At 38.2% G+C, this 19,282-nt stretch overlaps 1 protein-coding gene across 2 annotated transcripts in view; it reads right to left on the reverse strand.

Annotated features, from left to right (window-relative positions):
* LOC121296578 (transcription initiation factor TFIID subunit 4-like) overlaps positions 1–18,717 on the reverse strand; it is a 91,402-nt gene extending 72,685 nt beyond the window's left edge. For both annotated transcript variants that reach the window (XM_041222287.1, XM_041222286.1), the window contains exons 1-2: positions 17,325–18,717; positions 4,964–5,166 (exon numbers count right to left, since the gene is read on the reverse strand). In XM_041222287.1, the coding sequence (XP_041078221.1) occupies positions 4,964–5,166; positions 17,325–18,705 (1,584 nt within the window). In that variant the 5' untranslated portion in view covers positions 18,706–18,717. The remainder of the gene's footprint in view (positions 1–4,963; positions 5,167–17,324) is intronic.
* Positions 18,718–19,282: the final 565 nt, after the last annotated feature.

Consider the following 19,282-nt stretch of genomic DNA (forward strand, 5'->3'; position numbering starts at 1 on the left):
CTCTGTACCCTATTTCCTTGGGCACAAGTTTTTTCTTTTGTTTAATTAATTAAAATACACAGAACTCAATCAGTAGCAAAACCACAGCGTGTATCTCTTCCAATTGAGGTAACAGTACCGTAATATTGTGCAAACCACTAGATAATTTTTGCTGTAGTGTATTCAGAATAAAATAACACCTATCATATAGCAACCTAAATATTCTACATCTGTTTAATTCTAACAAATAATATTTATAACAATCTTAGTGTAAATATTGTAACCTGGCCAAAACAGAAAATACATTCCAACATTACAATAGTTTAACATTACTATTTACAACTCGCCATCAAGTTCTGACATCAGATGACTCGAAGTCAAGTTACTTTGTTTATTTAATAACCTGTAAATAATTCAAAACAAGGATACCTGGTTGTACTTTTAATGGTCAGTGCAAATGTTACCCTTAATCCATCCATTCACAGAAAGTCAACAGTACATGTTTTACATTGAACTGCAGTCTAAAGTTAAAAAAGAACTCCTTTCCAACTCCAAGTATCTTGCCTTTTCTTATAGTCACTGCGCTGTTGTGCTTAACATTTAGTATGTCTTTATAGTCATTGTAATGTTAAATTACCTTTCTAAACGTACAGCCCGGAAAGCACACATCAAAATCTACTTCAGAACGGTTAAAGAATAAAATCAAGGTTCTGGAATGGGTTAGTCAAAGTCCCGATCTCAATCGGATTGACCATCTTTGATGTGTTGAAGGAGGCTGTGCAAAAGAGAAGTCTTTGGAATCTGAATGGAACAATTTTGTGTTGAACAATGGTCAAAAATCACTAAATAATCATGCTAAAAGCTCATTGACAAATATCACAATCATTTGAGAGGTTATTATTGCTAAAGGTGCCTCAATTAGCTATTAATTTAATTTTCCTTATAAGGGTATGAATACTTCTGAAATAGCATTTTTTACAAAAAAAATTGCTGAAATAAATCATTCGACATTAACCATGGCCCAGCAGCCTGGGGCCTGTAGAGATCGCAGTTTGGCCTGTAGTTATGAAGCACCACAGGCCCAACTGGACTGCTATATCTGGCTTCATGATGACAGTGAAACAAATGTTAGTTTCCCAGCAGCTTTTTTTGTTGGGAATTCAACATTTAGTTGCCCTCATATACAGTCTCACAAGACTAGTTCACAAGATAGCAGGCGTTTGTTTCCTGCAGTGACTGCAGCGAAAAAAGATGCACCGATGAATACCCAGATGGAAGCTGGACAACGGGATCTAATTGTCTACCATTTTGATTTGGGATACAATGTGTTCAGGTCAGAAATGTCATTCACAATCTTTACAGGACTCGCTTGTATCAGCAGTAAAACTGGTGCTGACTCCGTTGAGGCTACAAGAGACAAAGATCTGAGAACGATTATTTTTATTATGATTATTTTTTTAATAGTTTATTATTAGGGTTAGTATAAACCCTTTGACCTTTTAGAGTTGTTGTTACCATGGTAACAGCTCGGTAGCGGGTTTGTTTGAAAAAAAAAAAACGAGTATCATTCATATCACAAACATTTTCAAATATACAGTATTTTCATTTTCTGACAAGCACGTCAATGTGTGCATGTTAAACGGCTGAAATAATACAATAGCATATACTGAAAGGCTTCACTTTGCCACTTTCTTATTTGAGACGCGGGCACTCTTTGGTTACCGTACATATTACTAAACATGCGGAAATGAAAAACTATCATTAAAGAATATTCATGGGAGCTAAAGTTTTTTGTTTTCCCCTTTTGGTTTTTCTCAGGATCAAGTCCGTTTGTATTCACAGTGCAGTTTGCAAGTGCGCTCAGCTTGTTTATATGATGTGTGAACCCGATGTTTACAATATCCTGCAAGGCATATTGAAAGATGACAGCTATTGATGTATTGCTCTGGTTTTTAATATAGCATATTTTCGATTCTTACATATTTCTGTGGAAGCAAGCACTGAGGAAGCACTTCGCTAATTTAATGGATGCATTTCTTGAATGTCTACAGTAAGAGATTGCATTTTACGCAATGCTGCACGGTTCTCCTACTGACAGCATTAAACAAAGTAAATTTGAGAAAAGATTGACTGTATTTTCCTATTTTGTGAGTTTGTTGAGTTCTGCAAGATTTTGGTGTCTGACCAAAATTTCTACCAGAACTTCAGTTTCTCGCACTGTCCTTGTCGTTTAGGATTACCAGACTTCCACAGTGAAAAACATGTTTTTTTTTTTCTTCTTTAAATTTACTGACACCATAGCAACTCTAAACCCAAAAACACAGTAATAGTTAAATTAAAACATCAGGTGAATCTATACTGTCATCTTGTTAAATCTACAAAAAGCCAGATTTAAAAAACAGATCAACTATTACCATTTAAACATATGGTATACACAATCAGAACGATTAAACAAAGAATCCATAAGATTGTTTATTTTATATTTGAATGGCACTAACACACAACCTAACACATTGCTCTGGTATCAATACAGTTTTGTACTTATTATTGGGCCAGTTAAAATTGTATCTGGGCCAGTAAAAACACTACCTCAGTGGCTCAAGGGGCTAGTATTAAAAAATCTAAATGTATAGCCCTGATAGACATCTATTTCTTGTAACTTTTTGCTCATCCACAATAGCAAGACTGCAGCCTGATCATTGACACTGCCCTCAAGTCAAGTCACATTACAATTAGCAAATGCATGCCACCAGCAGTTTAAATACAGTATACAGATGCCAATGGTGCTCAATCACAGAGGACAAGTAAGCCACTTGCTATATGATCACGACTATGTTTACTCAAGGCTGCAGAATCCTATTTTACTGCAGTTTACTTGAGATGCGATCGTCTTGTGAGGGTGCCTAGTTTAACTGTCCTGCGATGTTACGTGTAATAACCTTTTAATTAAAATGACATTACAGAACAGTGTTTCTCTGTCAGGACTACCACTGCATTTTTCTGCTGTGATGAAAATCTCAGTTTTTCATTAAGCACAATCATCCCCCCCCCTCCCTTCACCGCGCTGCATCGCAATCCCACTTCCTCTACATGCATATCACACAATAGCATTGCTGTACTCTGTATGTATTCAATGAACACGTATTCACTTTACTGAAACACATTTTCACTAACAGACAACACAAAAAACATACCTGCACAATGCAGTGGCACAGTCACCCGTTTGATTACACAATGCAGTGTTTCCTGCATCACTGCACTATCCACGCTGCATGTGTGCGTAATCACACGAGATGTGATCAAATTCAAATTAAAACACAGCTTTACTGGCGGTACACATCATTGCACCGTATCACATGTAGTCAGTTTGCCCCGAAATTATTCTTATAAACGGATTGCTTGATTCTTGCAAGCGGAGTATTTTACATTGGTTAGTATAGGAATGATTTTGATATGCGAAAATGTGGGGTTTTCATTGGGGAGAGGGCTAATAAAACCATAAAGCAATAAAGTAAATGTAGTACTCTCAAAAAGCAGCTTAGAGCTTTTTTAGGCTTGATAGGTTATTAAAGAAGTGGTTAAGGATTTTGCATTTGATCAGCACCATTAACCGAGCTAACCAAGGGTGCACCATCAAATATGATACAGTGGTCAGCAGAGGCTGAGCTTGTTTTGTAAAGATTTAAAAGTCAGCACTCAACAAGTCCAGATTTTGAGAAACCTTTTGTCTTGCAGACTGATGCCTCAGAGGTAGGATTTGGGGCGGACTTGTCACAAATGAGAGACTGTGAGGAACGCCCTGTGTTATATTTGAGCAGGAAACTAATTCCAAGGGAGAAACTATGCAACAATCGAGAAAGAGTGCTTGGCAGTGAAGTGGGCAGTAGAAAGCTTACATTATTATTTATGGGGAAGGATATTTACTTTAGTTACAGACCACGCTCTGTTGAAATAGATGTGCAGCAAAAAGACAAAAATGCTAAAGTGACAAGATGGTTTTTGGCCTTGCATCCTTACTGTTTCGATTTGAAACATCGGAAGGGTAAAAGAACATGCGAATGCTGTTTCTGTCCAGGTTTCCCTAAAGTATCTTCAGTTTGTATGCCCGACCCCACAGGGTCACACAAAGGGGAAGAGTATGTGAGGGAGTGTACATTCCTAACACCAATCAGTAGGCTTTGAAACCATGAGGATGAGGAGTGTATGCTACATCTTGGTAAAGAGTATTAGGATTAGGAGTCCATCTTGGTGAAGGTCTCCTAACTACCTGTTAATCATCTAATTATGTAATTGCCGATGATTTAAAATACTTGTATGTGTGAGAATGTTTGCTGAGAGGAACATGAGGAGTTTGGTAGGTGAGAGCGAGAGAGAACGAGTGAGCGAAATATTATTGCACTTCTGGAGAACAAAACACACTGAAAAGGTATTTGGATTACGAGTTAAGATCCAATACAGTGGCTGCTGTAATTTTTGGCCATATTACAAAAATAAATGAAAACCATTTAGAAGTGAATATGTCTAAAGCTATGGCCAAATGTTTTGCATCACCCTTCAGAATTAACACATTTTGCTTCATAAACTCAAATGAAATCTGTTGAATAACATTTGTTAACATATTGAATTACATACCGCTTTGTAGTTTTCCATATATCTCATGAAAAAATGTGACATTTCAAAATCCTATATGAAATACTGTACTACTACTACTTAATATGTTATACTAAGTCAGTAGTGCGGCCACCAATAAGTGATGATATCAAAACCATGAGGCCACCAAAACATTTGGTTTGAAAATCACGGCATGAAATCATTGAAAATAAAAAAAGAGCCTTCATTATTTTTGTAGCAGATTCTACTGTGTAAGATTTCAAATATACGTTCTCTGGAAGTAGTACTTAAATCTTGTTGCTCATGCATTGCGTTAACAGGAAAGACCAAGTGACTTCAACTACTCTGTAGAAGTCACAGTGAATGTTCATACCTGTGCTGTTGCCAGTCGGAAGGTGGGCCCGCTGGTGGGTGCAGATGGCCTGGGAGAAATGCTGTTTTGAGCCTGAGCCTGAGCCTGAGCTTGGGCCTGGGCCTGGGCCTGGGCCTGAGCCTGAGCATGAGCCTGGGCCTGGGCCAGCGCTTGCTGAGGAACCATGACCAGCTGACCAGTCTCCGTCCGTACCAGAACCATTCCTGGAAGAGAGAGAAAAGAAAGGATGCACTTTAGATTCACCTAGATTTAAAATATTTTAAGACACACTATGCAAGTTATTTATACTGCATTTATAACAACAAAAAAATGTTAACGTACTACTGGGTTTTTGATTGCAGGGGCGCTTCCCAGGTTCCATGTCTTCCACCACACAACCTTTTACTCGACAGCACATAAGTCTGTGGTCTCAAGCACTAGATGGGTAGCCGGAATTGTGTTTTGTTTTTTGTTTTTTTCATTCATTGGTTTCAAACTGGAACGTCAGCCCTTCCCCATATGTAATTATAACACTTGTTCAGTTTAAGTACAAAAAAAATATGATTTTTTAGAAACTGCTGCAAGGAGCATGGTAAAACAGCAGAAAAATTACATATAAAATGTGAGATTCAAAAGACATTATGCTTTTATGTTGTTCTTGTCTTATTGAAAAGGGTATTACTTTGTTCCAATCAGTTCCTTAATGGTTTAATTGACCCTGCTGAATGCAATTCAAAAGGAATTAACTAGAAAAGTGAAGGTTAATGACCTGTCTTATAGTCACAATCAAAACATCAGCCTTCAGTCAATTCAGTCTGCATAAAACTGTATGAAAAAGTCCTGAAACATTGGAGCTGGGCAGCTTACATCTTGACATTCAATTTGGCATAGTGCATGTCACAAACTTAATTGAAACCGAATATAGTGCCGTGGCTGCAATTACTACATTTTAGGTGCTAGAAGGCAGCAATGCAGATATAAAATAAATACTTTAGTTCAGTTACTGGAAATGAGGTAACTAGTCAAACATAAAACACTGCGGTACTATGCTTTTTCTGGCTGGCATGTGTTTCTGTTTCAGCTTGATAAGGAACTACTGTATATGAAGCCTGTAAAAAACTGTCCAGATCAAATTTAACATGTGCCAGAACATGTATCATTTTCCACTAAATGTCTCTGAAGCGCTGTCACAAAGACAGCTGTAGTGGGTGATGTCAGACCTGAAACAGGAACCAGGAAATAAAACAACAGAGAGGTGAAGTTGGGTGGAGCTGAGCATTTAATGAATGAACAGAACAGTAAATAAAAAGGTTGTAACAAAAAAAAAAAAACAGGACACGGCATTTTCGCCAAATTAAAGACACAAACAAAACGGACTACACAGACAAGCACGGTGAGTGATATTTTAACTATTAACTATTATTATTATTATTATTATAACCTCCGTCTTCAATCCCGTTCTCCACTCGTCGAACACACAACCCCGTGTGAGTGAAAACATGCTGCTTTTATGCAACTGTATCGAGACTCGATTGCTAATCAATTACACGTGAATTAATAAAGTACAATTCCCAGTGCTCACATATTATTACATTTTACTTGCACGTGAAGTGCTGTGCAATCCTCGTGCCTAAATACAAATATACATTTTAAACACTCGTGTTACACAGACCCTTTTATATCCCGTGTACCCATGACTATACACCAACATTAACACAAAATACACACAGAGGCGGGGCACTTTGCCACAAGCACCCACATTTTAATGTATGGCTTAATCTTCATATAAAAGTAAAGAGATAGTCAAGAGAGACTTTAACAATCGCTTATGTTAAAGCAGGTTTCTCTAGAAAAAAATAATCATTACCGAAAATAGTTTGTGCCCATCATGGAATCTAATTGTTTGTTTCATGCAAAAACATTTTTAAAAAATATATCTAATTAGCGAAATGGTAGTCAGGGTGCCGCAGTCAAAAAGGTTCCCTTTTCTTTAGTTTTTTGTTCTATCCAAGGTGTTACTGTAAAGGAAGGGGTCTTCTAGTACGTTGCACCATGACTCCATTGGATGATTCTCATTCATTGAAACCTTTGCTTAAAACAAACACTATGCAAAAATATTGGATTTTATCCCAACATAAATTGATTTTAAGGTAATTTCATAATTACATCTACTACAAAACAATTCCAGCTGTACTAATCAAATGCAATAACAATTCTTAATTGAAATACTTGACCTGGCTTCCATACCCATTTCAATAGTCTGCTTCAATACAATTGTAAGCCTTTGCATTTTGTACCAAGTTGCAGAAAAAAAAAAAAAGTAATGCAGCTTTAAAGACAGGCATAAAGTAATGCATGGTTTGTTGACATAAGGGTTAAAACTATGGTTGGATTGACAGGATTTGTTTTACTTCAACCTGACCTTTCTGGTTAAACTTACAATAATGATCTAGACAGTATTCAGAACTGGGCAGACATGGCAAATGACATTTAGGATAGAGAAAAGTGTAAGTTACTGCAAGCAGGCAAAAAAAATGTGCATTATAAATACCATATGGGATATACTGAAATTGAAGAAAGGAATGTATGAAAAAGTTTGACGACTCAGAAATGTCTTCCTCTACACAATACGGGGAAGCTATAAAAAAGGCCAATAAAATGCTCGGACACATAGTGAGAAGTGTTGAATTTAAATCAAGGGAAGTAATATGTTAAAACTGTACAACGCATTAGAAAGACCTCATCTAGAATATTGTGTTCAGTTCAGGTCACCTCGCTACATAAAGGATATTGCTGCTCGAGAAAGAGTGCAAAGAAGAGCAACCAGAGTTATTCTGGGTTTAAACGTCATGTTATATGCAGACAGGCTAAAATAATTGAATCTATACAGTCTTTAACAAAAAAGACTACTAGCCGATCTGATTCAAGCATTCACAATTCTAAAAGGTATTGACAATGTCAACCCAAGGGACTTTTTTGACCTGAAAAAAAAAAAAAAAAGCAAGGACTGGGCAACAAATGGAGATTAGATAAAGGAGCATTCAAAACAGAATAGGAGGCATTATTTTACACAAGGAATTGGAACCAACTCCCCAGTAATGTTGTTGAAGCTGACATCCTGGGATCCTTCAAGAAGCTGCTTGATGATATTCTGGGAACAATAAGCTACTAACAACCAAATGAGCAAGATGGGCCGAATGGCCTCCTCTCATTTGTAAACTTGATATTCTTACAAGCAACCAAACATAAGCAAAGGCTTGACATGGAAAATTATTTATAATTAATGTTTCAAAATAATTTCAAATGATTTATGAAACTTTATGGAAATAGTCTTTAGGAACGTATTTCGGATTGGCTAAAAACCAGAACGACACCTGCTGTAGAGTTATATTCACTTGCGAGTTCTAGATTCAGTCTTGGCCTTTCCCTACCACTACTAGCCAATTTATATTCGTTCTGCATACTATTTCTACATTTGCCCAGCTCCACAGTAAATAATCCTGCCTACAAAATGTATCAATCCAAAAATCCAAAATGATACTGGAAAGGCAATTAATTAAATACAAACGCAGACACATGTCCATTAAATCTAGCAAAGAATAAAAGGCTGTACAATGAAATAAATAACCCAATTCATGCTTGGCAGGCAGAAAACACCACAGCCGAAAGCAGGTAATGGTTCAGGGTGGATTTTTATATAGTTTGGGACTCAGCAGATCAGTGTCAGACAACTCTGGCCTCTGTTGGGCGCATATGCAATTAGTTTGACTCAAAATACGTACAAGCAGGGTTTTTTCCTTGGAAAACTATAAAAATAGGTAGTAAATGAAAAAATGACTTAATCAACGAGATTATACATATTTTAATCAAGTGATTTAAATCAGATTTTTTTTTAAATTTAAATCAGTTTCCTTTTTTTTTTAAATTATGGATTTTTCCATTTTTGTAGTACTGTAGTTGTAGCTCTATAGTACCTCCAAACTGTAAATTTAAGGATGTTGGAAATGGTGGTTTGTGATCAGTTACACCAAACTAAATTTACTCAATCTTAAATACATAAAGCAAATTATTTATCACTGTGGCATCCTCTAAATCTAAACTACAGGAATTTAGCGATGGAGTACGCCAGAGAAAATACCCCTCACTTATCCCAGTCATTCTTTTCTTTCTTTGATTTCCTCTTTCTGTGTCAGTCTAAACACACGCATGTGTTACTTCAGTCTACTTTGCTTTTTATAGTGTATTCAATTGTTGAAGTTCCTGATTGCACCACTAAATAAACCTGGTTTCAGCGGGTCTTAACACACTGCTCACTTGTCTGTTTGGGACCCCATTGCACTGCCATCTGAATTGCTTTGGGGAATATGTTAATAACGGGGCAAGACATGTTTTCAGAATACCATTTCAGTGCAGTACTTCACTCCATTTATGTGCCACAGAATCGGGGGCTATCGACGTTTGCGCTTGCACTCGCATTTGCGCTGTAATCAAAATACAGCCCTAAGAGTTTTAGTTTACAGACAGTAAGAGTAAGATGTTTGTGTTAATAAAATGTTTTTAAAAAACACTTTCTCGTTTCCTTGAGAAACTATATAAAATAAGTAGTAAATTAAACAAATAATTTAAATCAATTATTATTTTTTTTAATCAAGTGATTTAAAATCATGATTTAAATCAGCCATATAAGTTAGACTGTCTGCAGAAGTTATGATGGGTAAATCTTTGGGTTGGAGTTTCTGCTGAAGAAAGCAAGCAAATTGTGGCTCTGAAAAAAAAAAGTTCTTTAAAATGTGCAAGTTGAGCTTTGCCCTGATCTTTAAAAAAAAAAAAAAAAAAAAAAAAATGTAATGAAAGAAGGGGCTACCTTCATTTCTGTACAACTAATTATTGTAAACTGTATTCTGTGTAATGGAAATTAATCTGTGGTATTGAAGAGATCAGGGAAATTGGTAGAAAAGTACATGGATGCTCCCGATTGGCGTATCCAGTGAAAGTACTTGCGTAGAGTGCAGGATGCGCCCTATAGTCTGGACATCACCGGTCCAGGCTATTCCTTAACCAACCAAGGATGGGAGCTCCCAGGGGGCAGCACTCAATTGGCCGAGCGCCACCCGGGGGAGGGAGGGGGGGGGGGGGCCTCACCGCTGGGCTTGCCTGCAAGCTGCCCAGGGCTGCGTTGCGCTCCAACGCTGTAGCTCTGGGTGGCTACATAGTGAATCTGCAGCGTGTAAAGCTGCGGGCGGCTAACGGCACACGCTCCGGAGGACAGGGTGTGTTTGTCTTCGCCCCTCCCGAGTCAGCACAAGGGTGGTAGCGGTGAGCTGAGCTAATAATTGGACACTACTATACTGGGGAGAAAATAACAAACTGATGAAGACTACTAAAATTTGAAGGAAAAAAGAAAGAAAAGTACATTCTACACCTACAGGGCATATTCAGAAGAAAATATCTGTACAGACTGTGTGCTTGTTTACAATATAAACAGGTCAGACTAGGAGAAACAGCACATCTAAGTTAAGCTAGCCAAATAAAAGTAAAAGCTCCAGTTAATCTTTGAAGAAGGGGACATTCAGTAACAAATGGCAGCCTTAGAATGTGTCAGGAACAATTACCGTTGGTAGGAACCTTATTGAATATTTCAAAAGGGGAGAGAGGAAGTGATCAGGTGACAGCAGAAATGGCAAACGAAGTTCATCAATAAATTAAGGGAATTAATAAGTTCCTTCTGGTCTGTACCATAAAATAAGTGCCCCATAAGTATTGTTCGAACACAAGGGGCTAGATTCTCAAAGCTGTATACTCTAAAATGTCATGTGCAAGTTTTTCAGACAGTAAAAATACACCTGATCAAGTCCCCAAACCAGAATAAACCATTCAAAGTTAATTATATGGCTTGGGAGTAATCTGAAGTTTCTTATTCATTTATATTGTAATTGGTGTTTTTTCTTTTCCGCCAAAAAAAACGCTGATGATAATTTAGATAAAAAGCTTCATTTGTCAGTTAGAATCTTACAAATTGTTGTTGTAATTTTAAATAAAAAGGAGTGTAGGCTGTATGTCCTGTTTTTAACAACAGTATTACTTTGAGACAGCTGTGAATGTTTACTGTTAGCTTGCCAGCTTATCCCAAAAATCTTCACAGCTGCTGGGAATGTTATATGTCGCGTCACACATAAAAGTGTATCTAAATAAACAAAATAAAAAACCTGCATTTCCAAGGGGCCTTGGTGGTGCTTCTAGTCAGAAGTGAAATAAGTCAGGGTACCCTCTGAAGTGGCTCACATAGTAAAATCAACACTGATTGAAATGCAGGGCAAGTCATGTTTTAATCATTTTTGCACAGAGTTGTCAATCTTGGCTCACATGAAGCGCTGCATTGACCTTTGTGCTTTGATTTACAGAAGAAAATTTAACAGGGATAGTTTGCTTCATCTCACTTCAGTGACTCCTAATGGTCAGGCACTCCACTAGTCCAGGCAGAAACTTCCCAGCCTAGGCCTGACTTCCAGGGTTCGGTAGTTTAATGACATGCGTTGCTGAGATGACGCTGGTGAAGACAGTGGCTTGGGAACAGAGGTCGCCTTCCATTTTCAGTCATCCCGAGCAATAAGTGGGTTGCGATAGTGAAACAACATTTGAATTGGGAATTTCAAATTGGGTAGAAAAAAGCAAGACTAGAGGAGACACAATTTGGCACAATAGGCAGTCTCTGTTTGAGAGAAAGGCAGAGGTCTGAGATAACTTGGCTTGCAAAGCTGTGAGGTGAGGTTCTCATGGCAAAGGCCCCGTGAATCTGGGATATTCTTTAAAATTCATGGCAGTGTCACGGGTAAAGTATTGTATTCAGCTTAACGTACACAGAACTATTTTATAAATTGTGTAAAGATAAATGCACTGACATCAAAATCAACATCAAAGTTATTCGAGCACCTTACAATAGCTTGTGAAACAGTGTTGTAATTAACAGCCTGTAGGTAAAGTATATGCAAGCACAGCTTTGTTCCAGTAAGTCAGTGGCAAGTTCATCTTAGGTCTTGCAAAACAAATACAATGTGTAACCCATGCTGATCTTGTGCATCAGTAGACTGACTCCTCAGTGACCACTGACAAGCAACAAGACTGTTTTACCAATTCCATAATCTCCTGCTTGTGATACTCTGCAACTTTAGGTAAGTATTCATGTCTCAGCTGGGCTGACGAAGTAATCAATCCACCATTTGCTACACTCAGTCTGAAGAATTTCAAGATATTTTGGTTGTCCAATTTTTCAACAGGGATATTTGCGCAAACAAACGCCTCTGTCAAGGCAAAAAATTGTGTGTTTCGTGCTTTACGGTTTTCAGTGGACTTTTGGAGTATGAAAGTGACCGTTTCTTGTTTCTTTGCAAGTAAAGCAGTTGTGGTACTGCTCTGGATATCCGCCTCTCTCTTTCGATGAATACTTGGATATAAATGCCTGTCAACAGCTGATTCTCAGTAGTGATCTATAGTAACCAGTGTTGTAAATCAAACTCTGACGTCTATCAATTATCGTGCAAACTTTAACGATGATTAACGATCATTAGAGTTAAAATGCTTTATTAAAAAAAAGTGTACAATCTGAAACATAACGGTAAATTACAAAAATTATAAAATAAAAATAAATCCCACTGTCCAAAGGAGAAAAAATAAATAAAAGTTTGAAAACTACGTTAACACTATGGCCTATTCACATGGAAATAATTCTCTAATTTTCTTTTTTTTTTTTTTTTTTTGCTGTTGGAGTTATTTGCTGTTGAATTACGTAGCCCAGCTTCTAGCAAATGCAGCAAGCCCTGTCAGTGCTGGGGTCGCAGAGATGAATTTCACTTGCTGTCATATTTTAATCAAAACTGTACATGACTTTGTAGAGCCACTTACACTTAAATTTGCATTCTCTTCAGTGAATACAACTAGATCATAATTTTTTCCAAACAGTACATTGGAGGTAGCCTACCCTTTCCTGTAAAGGAACTTTCCACAGCGACACATTCTCCAGTTGATCATTTTATTTTGCATCTCCATACTTGAATATGTACAATAATCTCTTTCACACACATGGATTCGCTCACATACATTACCAAGCCCTACCTATTTCACAGCTGTGAAAAATGTGACACGGACCGTGAAATTCATTCTTCACTGTAGAAACTGTCTATTTTGTGTACTTTTACCAGAACTTAAATCCAATTAAGTTATATGTACCGGTGCAGGTTCCTGATGCGATTATACACTAGTTTCAATTTCAAAAAGAAAATTGAACAGGATTTATTGATTGACACTTAGCAGCCAATAACCACTCTGGCCTCTCCTCAGTGATTGGTAGATATGGGCATCTGGGGTGGGTTTAGTATCCTAGGAGATCTCAACTGGTATTGTTAAGCAAGTGTCCAAAATGAATAAAATAAAATCTACAACAATTTTGCATTCTACGTGGTGATGGTGCAAACTATTTTGTACAACCGGTAATGTTTCATTCGATCACATACGTCGAGCTACAAACTAGCAGCATTTAGACTGAGACAACAATCAAAAACGAAAAAGTTTGCGGATAGTGCATTGCTTCAAAACTATCATGAGGTCCCAATTGATAATTTGATTATCATCGTTACAAGCCTAACAGTAACGTTGCAGGAAGTTCAGAAGAGCTCACCTCCATTGCTGTGTAAACTCCTGTTGGTTACTGCTTTACGTGATCTGCTGCAGACACATTTTCAGCCTTTTTAGAGATATCTGTTTTCTTATTTAGTGTGTAGTACTTTAATTTCCCACCTAGATTGCATAGAGTTACATAACAATCAGTGCACAGCACTATGTTCATGGAGAATAGTACATGCAGGCACACTCCAGAGCTGTACAGTTTTTTTTATTTTTAATTTATTTTTATTTCTTAAGAATATTGTAAAAATCGCAGTATTAAGAGGCTCCCGAGTGGCGCATCCAGTAAAGGCGCTCCACGTGGATGTGCCCTATAGCCCGGAGATCGCAAGTTCAGGAGTTCCTAGGGGATAGCACGTAACTGGCCGGGTGAAGGGCTAGGTCAGCCAGGGTGTTCTCGGCTCACTGCACATCACCCTGGGTGGCTGCATGGTGAGTCTACAGTGCGTAAAGATGCCAGTGGCTAATGGTACACGCTTCGGAGGACTGCGTGTGTTAGTCTTCGCCTCTCCCGAGTCAGCACAGGGGTGACAATTCGGGAGAAAATAATAATAGGAAACGACTAAATTATATTTATATTTAAAAAAAAAAAAAAACACGGTCTTGGGCTAATTTCATGATTTGTGCACAGCCCGTGAAATCGCGATTTACACAGGGCCTTACTCATGGCACCTTACTGTCAGCCAGTGCCATTGACTCTTACCTTTCATGAGCACGAAAAGTTCTGCTCAAATCGCATCAATTTCTTCACCGCAATTTGTTAGTATACTTCAGTATTTCCAGAATACATATTTGGATTGTAGTGCCCTGAAGCAATTGGAATTAGGGTTGGGATGACTCACGATAACTCGGTAATATCGCATCAAACAGAATTTGCGATAAAATAATAATTGTAAAAATAATTACCGAGTTAATGGAAATGTACAATATAGTATTCATTATGATGATTTTTAATGACAGCTGAATTTTTTATGCTATTTTTCATTTACAAGTAATTCCAAGTTTTCCATCTGTTCTAATAATACTTAATTGGTACGTCTTGCAGTGTATTAGAGCAGCCGCCACAACGATGACTCAGTGGTTGTGAAGCTTTTGCGAGATTTGGTGGAGAAAAGGCATCTTAACAAAAAAGAAAAACGCACAAGTATCTATTTCGGTATTCTTGGAGGAAATGGAGATACCCTATGTGCAAAACACGCTACTCTAAGGTTATCATACCAACAGAAAACAATTGAGGACTATTTTAGAAAATAGCAGGTGGGCTATGTGTTTTTCTAGCAGCCACGCATACTGTAAACTATTCTATGTACATTTTAAATGATTTATTATTTCTTGTGTGCAGTATGTGTAAGGTACTTTATGGTATAGCTTGCTAATGTGGAAATATTAACTATTTTGTTGTTTTGTAGTTGGGTAAAAAGTGTGCTAAATTATTTTAGTTACAACTTAAAATAATCTTGTTTCCGAATTGTACAGTAATATGTACAGAGAAGGCATAATTTTGTGTGTTACTATTATTTACAGGCTAAATATATAGGCTAAAGTAAAAAGAAACACACACACTGGGTATTCACTTGATTTTACTATTTCTACACTGTACAGTCAATCTCAATATAATTTGTACAGAGAACACGTTACAGTTGTATGCAATTGTATTTTAACAAAATGTGAAATGCATTTAAAATAAATTGACCAGTATACATGTGCATGCTTTTTTATTTATATTTATTAAAATCAGACGCAATTATCCCAGGGTAACCTGGCCTTAGTTTAGCGAGGGACTACTGTATTTTATGTTGTATAAATCGGTGGAATCTAAATGAGCAAACACCATGAAAATTGCAATTATCGCAATTTACCACTTCAGAGATTTTCAATATTGTCCCATCGATAATTGGAATTTTGATTCTGAAATCACTCTCTATGTAATTTGACAGTATCTTTGAAACATAAAAAGTATAAACATGTTTAATACTATTTGCTTTTGCCTCAGTCCTCCAACATTGGTAAAAATATAAAACTGACATTAGTCCATCTGTAATGTTCTTTAACATGTTACCAGGACAGCATTTGTATATCACAACAGTACCTTTTGACAGCTGCTGATTTGGTTTTGCTGAATGCCAGTTTTATTGTGATAGGAGGCAAATTTAAAAGAAGATCACTTGTCAAGTTTTGGCCCAATAACAATCCAGAGCATCCAGTATACTTGATGAAAAATGCATTAAGATGTGGCAAACTATCCTTCTCTCTGTCTACAATTTGTGTTTGTTGAGGTCCTCACAAAAAAAAAAAAAAAAAAGCCATTTTAATGCGGGCTGAACTGCCAGCAGTCAGTGTTTAACAAAAATCAGGAAGAGGTCTACCCATACTGTAAAACAATTTCTCATATGGTCTGCACTTCAAAGTAGACATGGGCGTCTATTGCACTGGAGATGGAAAGGATTACTTGGAAACATAGCTCAAGAGTTTCTCATTTGCTGCTACTGTAGTCTCTGATGTCTGAAATTTATTGCTGCAGTATCACAGCAGCAAAACGTTAATAACCCTATGCCTCAAAATGCATCCATCATATTGTGTTTAAAAATGGTCAGAGTATACAGGAAGGGTCTGAACCAAGATGCTTTTGAGAGTGTTTTCACCTTCAGTTGATTTTGTGATCCCTGTCTATTTGGTATTCTATTTGTATCATTGCTGTTCAATGATTATGATTAGCAGCAAGACTTGTAATAAAGTTTAAACATGTGTTTAACAAGCTATATTTTTTACTGCATCTGTATTACTGCAGTTGGAAACCTTGTAAACCCCCTTACTTTAAACCCTGGTGGTAGGTCATTTGAAACCATTTCAACAAGAGTTATAGATTTCATGTGGTGGTATTGATTCAGCAAATGAACTAGTAAACAACAGTCATTGTTTTTATCTTTTCTTATTTGACAAGATTATTAATTTTTGGTTAGATCAAAATGTTCACTCTGGAAAACAAAACAAAAACCTTTGTGCGTATCCTTACATCTAACCCTTAGGAGTGTACATATTTGTAGAAATGGTTATAGAAAACCAACTTATTTGTTTTTTTATGGACAAAGTGTAAAACTTGCCCAACACAGTACACTGGTCTTATTCGACACAGTACACTGGTCTTTTATTATAAAAAGCCAATCAGTTCATCAGCCTTAACTGTAAGTAGACAAATTATTTTCATTTCTTCAGAATGCCCACACTTTGATGCAGTAATTAAAATGAGCAGATTTCCTAATTCACTTCCTCAACTCTCAGGGAAAGTTTTGGCCCTGGTGCCCTATAAAACTCTGTCTTCCACTGCACAGCTATTTGAGCCATTCCTGGTTATTATGTTACATATCCCTGGCTCAATTCAATGTGGCTAACCAATACCATAGTATTACCTGTATTCAATCTAAATGCTACAGAATCAGTGTCTTATTGTCATCCCTAATTTGTAAGTAACTCCTGAGTGAATAAATAAACACACACTCTAGTCAAGCACATTCTTCCCTTCAGTTCCTAGATCAGCCTCTACAGTACTGACTGTTGCAGAGGAAAGTGTGGGGGGAGACACTGTACTGGTTTTGATAGAGTTTTAAGTGACATTTCATATTAATACAGATTATGGTTGGCTAGGAATGCTTACAGTTCAAAGAGTTAAGCAATTTAAAAAAGTTTATTTCATAGCATTTTAACTCACCCTGCGGAATAGTAAATCCAGGAGGCAGCTGAATAGTGGTTTGTTGAGGTGGTCTGACAATCAGCTGTGGAGCTACAAGCCTCTGCTGAGGTGTGCCCACTCCTGGTCGAGGCTGCTGGGGATGAGCGGGGGTGGGCATAAGCTGTGAAGGTGACGGGGTACCAGGTCTGACCACTCCGACAGGGGCTCCAAGTGGCGGTCCTACAGTGTTCACAGTAGCAGGCTTAGCCACGGTGTTCAGAGGAACAGGACTGCTTACTGCGGGCACAGAGTTCGCTGTTGAACTGTGTGGTTGACTCGTGGGAGGGTTCATTACAGGTGCAGAAGTGGTAGGATTCATTAATGAATTCACTACACACGGTTGACTTGTCATAATGACCTTAGACTGTGCTGGGGAGTCTGTTTTAGGAATACTGCTGGCATCCGCAATCTTATGGTTTACTAGTTGCGTTCCCGCAGCTGCAGGGGTACCTGCCCTTGCACCAGACTGGATCAAAGTAGAAGTTGCAGTACCATTCCCGTTCTGTGCAATGTTCGTTATGTGGTTTGGAGGTCTCTGTAGCGCTATAGTAGGAGTGCCTGCCCGGTCAATTGGACCAGCAGGGAACACAGTTTGTGTTGCACTAAACACGGTTGTATTTACACTAGATGCCACAGTCAAATTAGAATTAACAGTGCTACTAGTACTAGCAACCGAGTTTACTACGTTATTAAGGAGCTGTACTGTACCACCACCGGCTCCGGCAGAGAAATGTACACTGGCAGGAGAGTTCACGACAACTCCTCCGTTCCCGTTTAAACTCTGTATCCCTGGAGGAGCAGTCCTTATGGTTGAAGCAATGTGGTTTTTCAAAGGATCTGCTGTTGCTGCTGCTCCTATGGTCGTTGCTCCTGCCGGCCCCAAAACAGAGCTCCTGATGGCAGGATTAATGCTCACCAGCGGAGGTGGCAAAGTTAAACCAGGTGCAGCCAGTGCTGTAACATTAGATGCTCCATGTGATTGTAAACCGCTACTATTCGCGTTTACCCCGGTCCCAGAAGTGATGGAAGCCCCTTCAAAAGGCGGAATGGAACTAAGAGAAGACGGTATCACAGTTTTCCCGGAGCTAAGTGCTTTGGAGCTGGGCTCCTGGTTTAGCACATCTTTATGTTGTCCTTGTTGTTGTTGCTGTAGTATAGTGCCCACTTGGACAGGTAGCATTGTTCCTAAGTGGTGGTTAGGGGCGCCGGCGGCTGCAGTGCTCCTGATTTCGGTGTGGGGAGCTGCTGGATTGCTTTGGCCAGTTAGTTCTGACTCTAGCGAGCCCACCAGATCGCTAACAGCTTTTTCGTCCACCTCAGAGAAGAGCATATCTTCCAGAGGGTCGGAACCGCCCGCCATCTTTGCACTCAGAATCGCTGCTCAAATTTGCCGTAGCTACTGCGCAGGCGTAGAACAGTGAATTATGGGGATGATTCTGACGTCAGAGCGCCAAAATTCATCTTGCTGTGTCTGTCTTGGTTCAGACTGAGAAGCGGTCTGTTCAGCTATGGGTGGCTGTTGTTTTGTTAAGGCGGCGGTAGGGATCAGAAACACAACACTGTATTTTTTGTTGTGTTCTTTTAACGGTCTGTTGTTTCTTCAGTTTATAGACCTTAACAAAGGACCACTGTTTATGTAACACTGACCTATGTTTTGCTACTGTATTTTTATTTAATTCGTTTTGAGGCGCTGTTGTGTCACTACAGTATTTTCCTTGCATTGCATTTTTGTGTGGTATGAGGATTCAAATTCCGTGTCACGTGTTTGACTGCTTCGTCAGCTACATTTGACCAGAATCAATTTGACCATGTGATATGGGCTTCAACAGTGCGTTATTAACAGTTAATAACAAAAAAGTAGCCATTAAAATTGAGAATCACCACAATTATGAACATACTGTACCCGTATAAAGAACTCCAGACTAAATCCACTTTTG

Source organism: Polyodon spathula, chromosome 21 (assembly GCF_017654505.1).
Source record: "Polyodon spathula isolate WHYD16114869_AA chromosome 21, ASM1765450v1, whole genome shotgun sequence".
NCBI classification, from domain to species: domain Eukaryota; kingdom Metazoa; phylum Chordata; class Actinopteri; order Acipenseriformes; family Polyodontidae; genus Polyodon; species Polyodon spathula.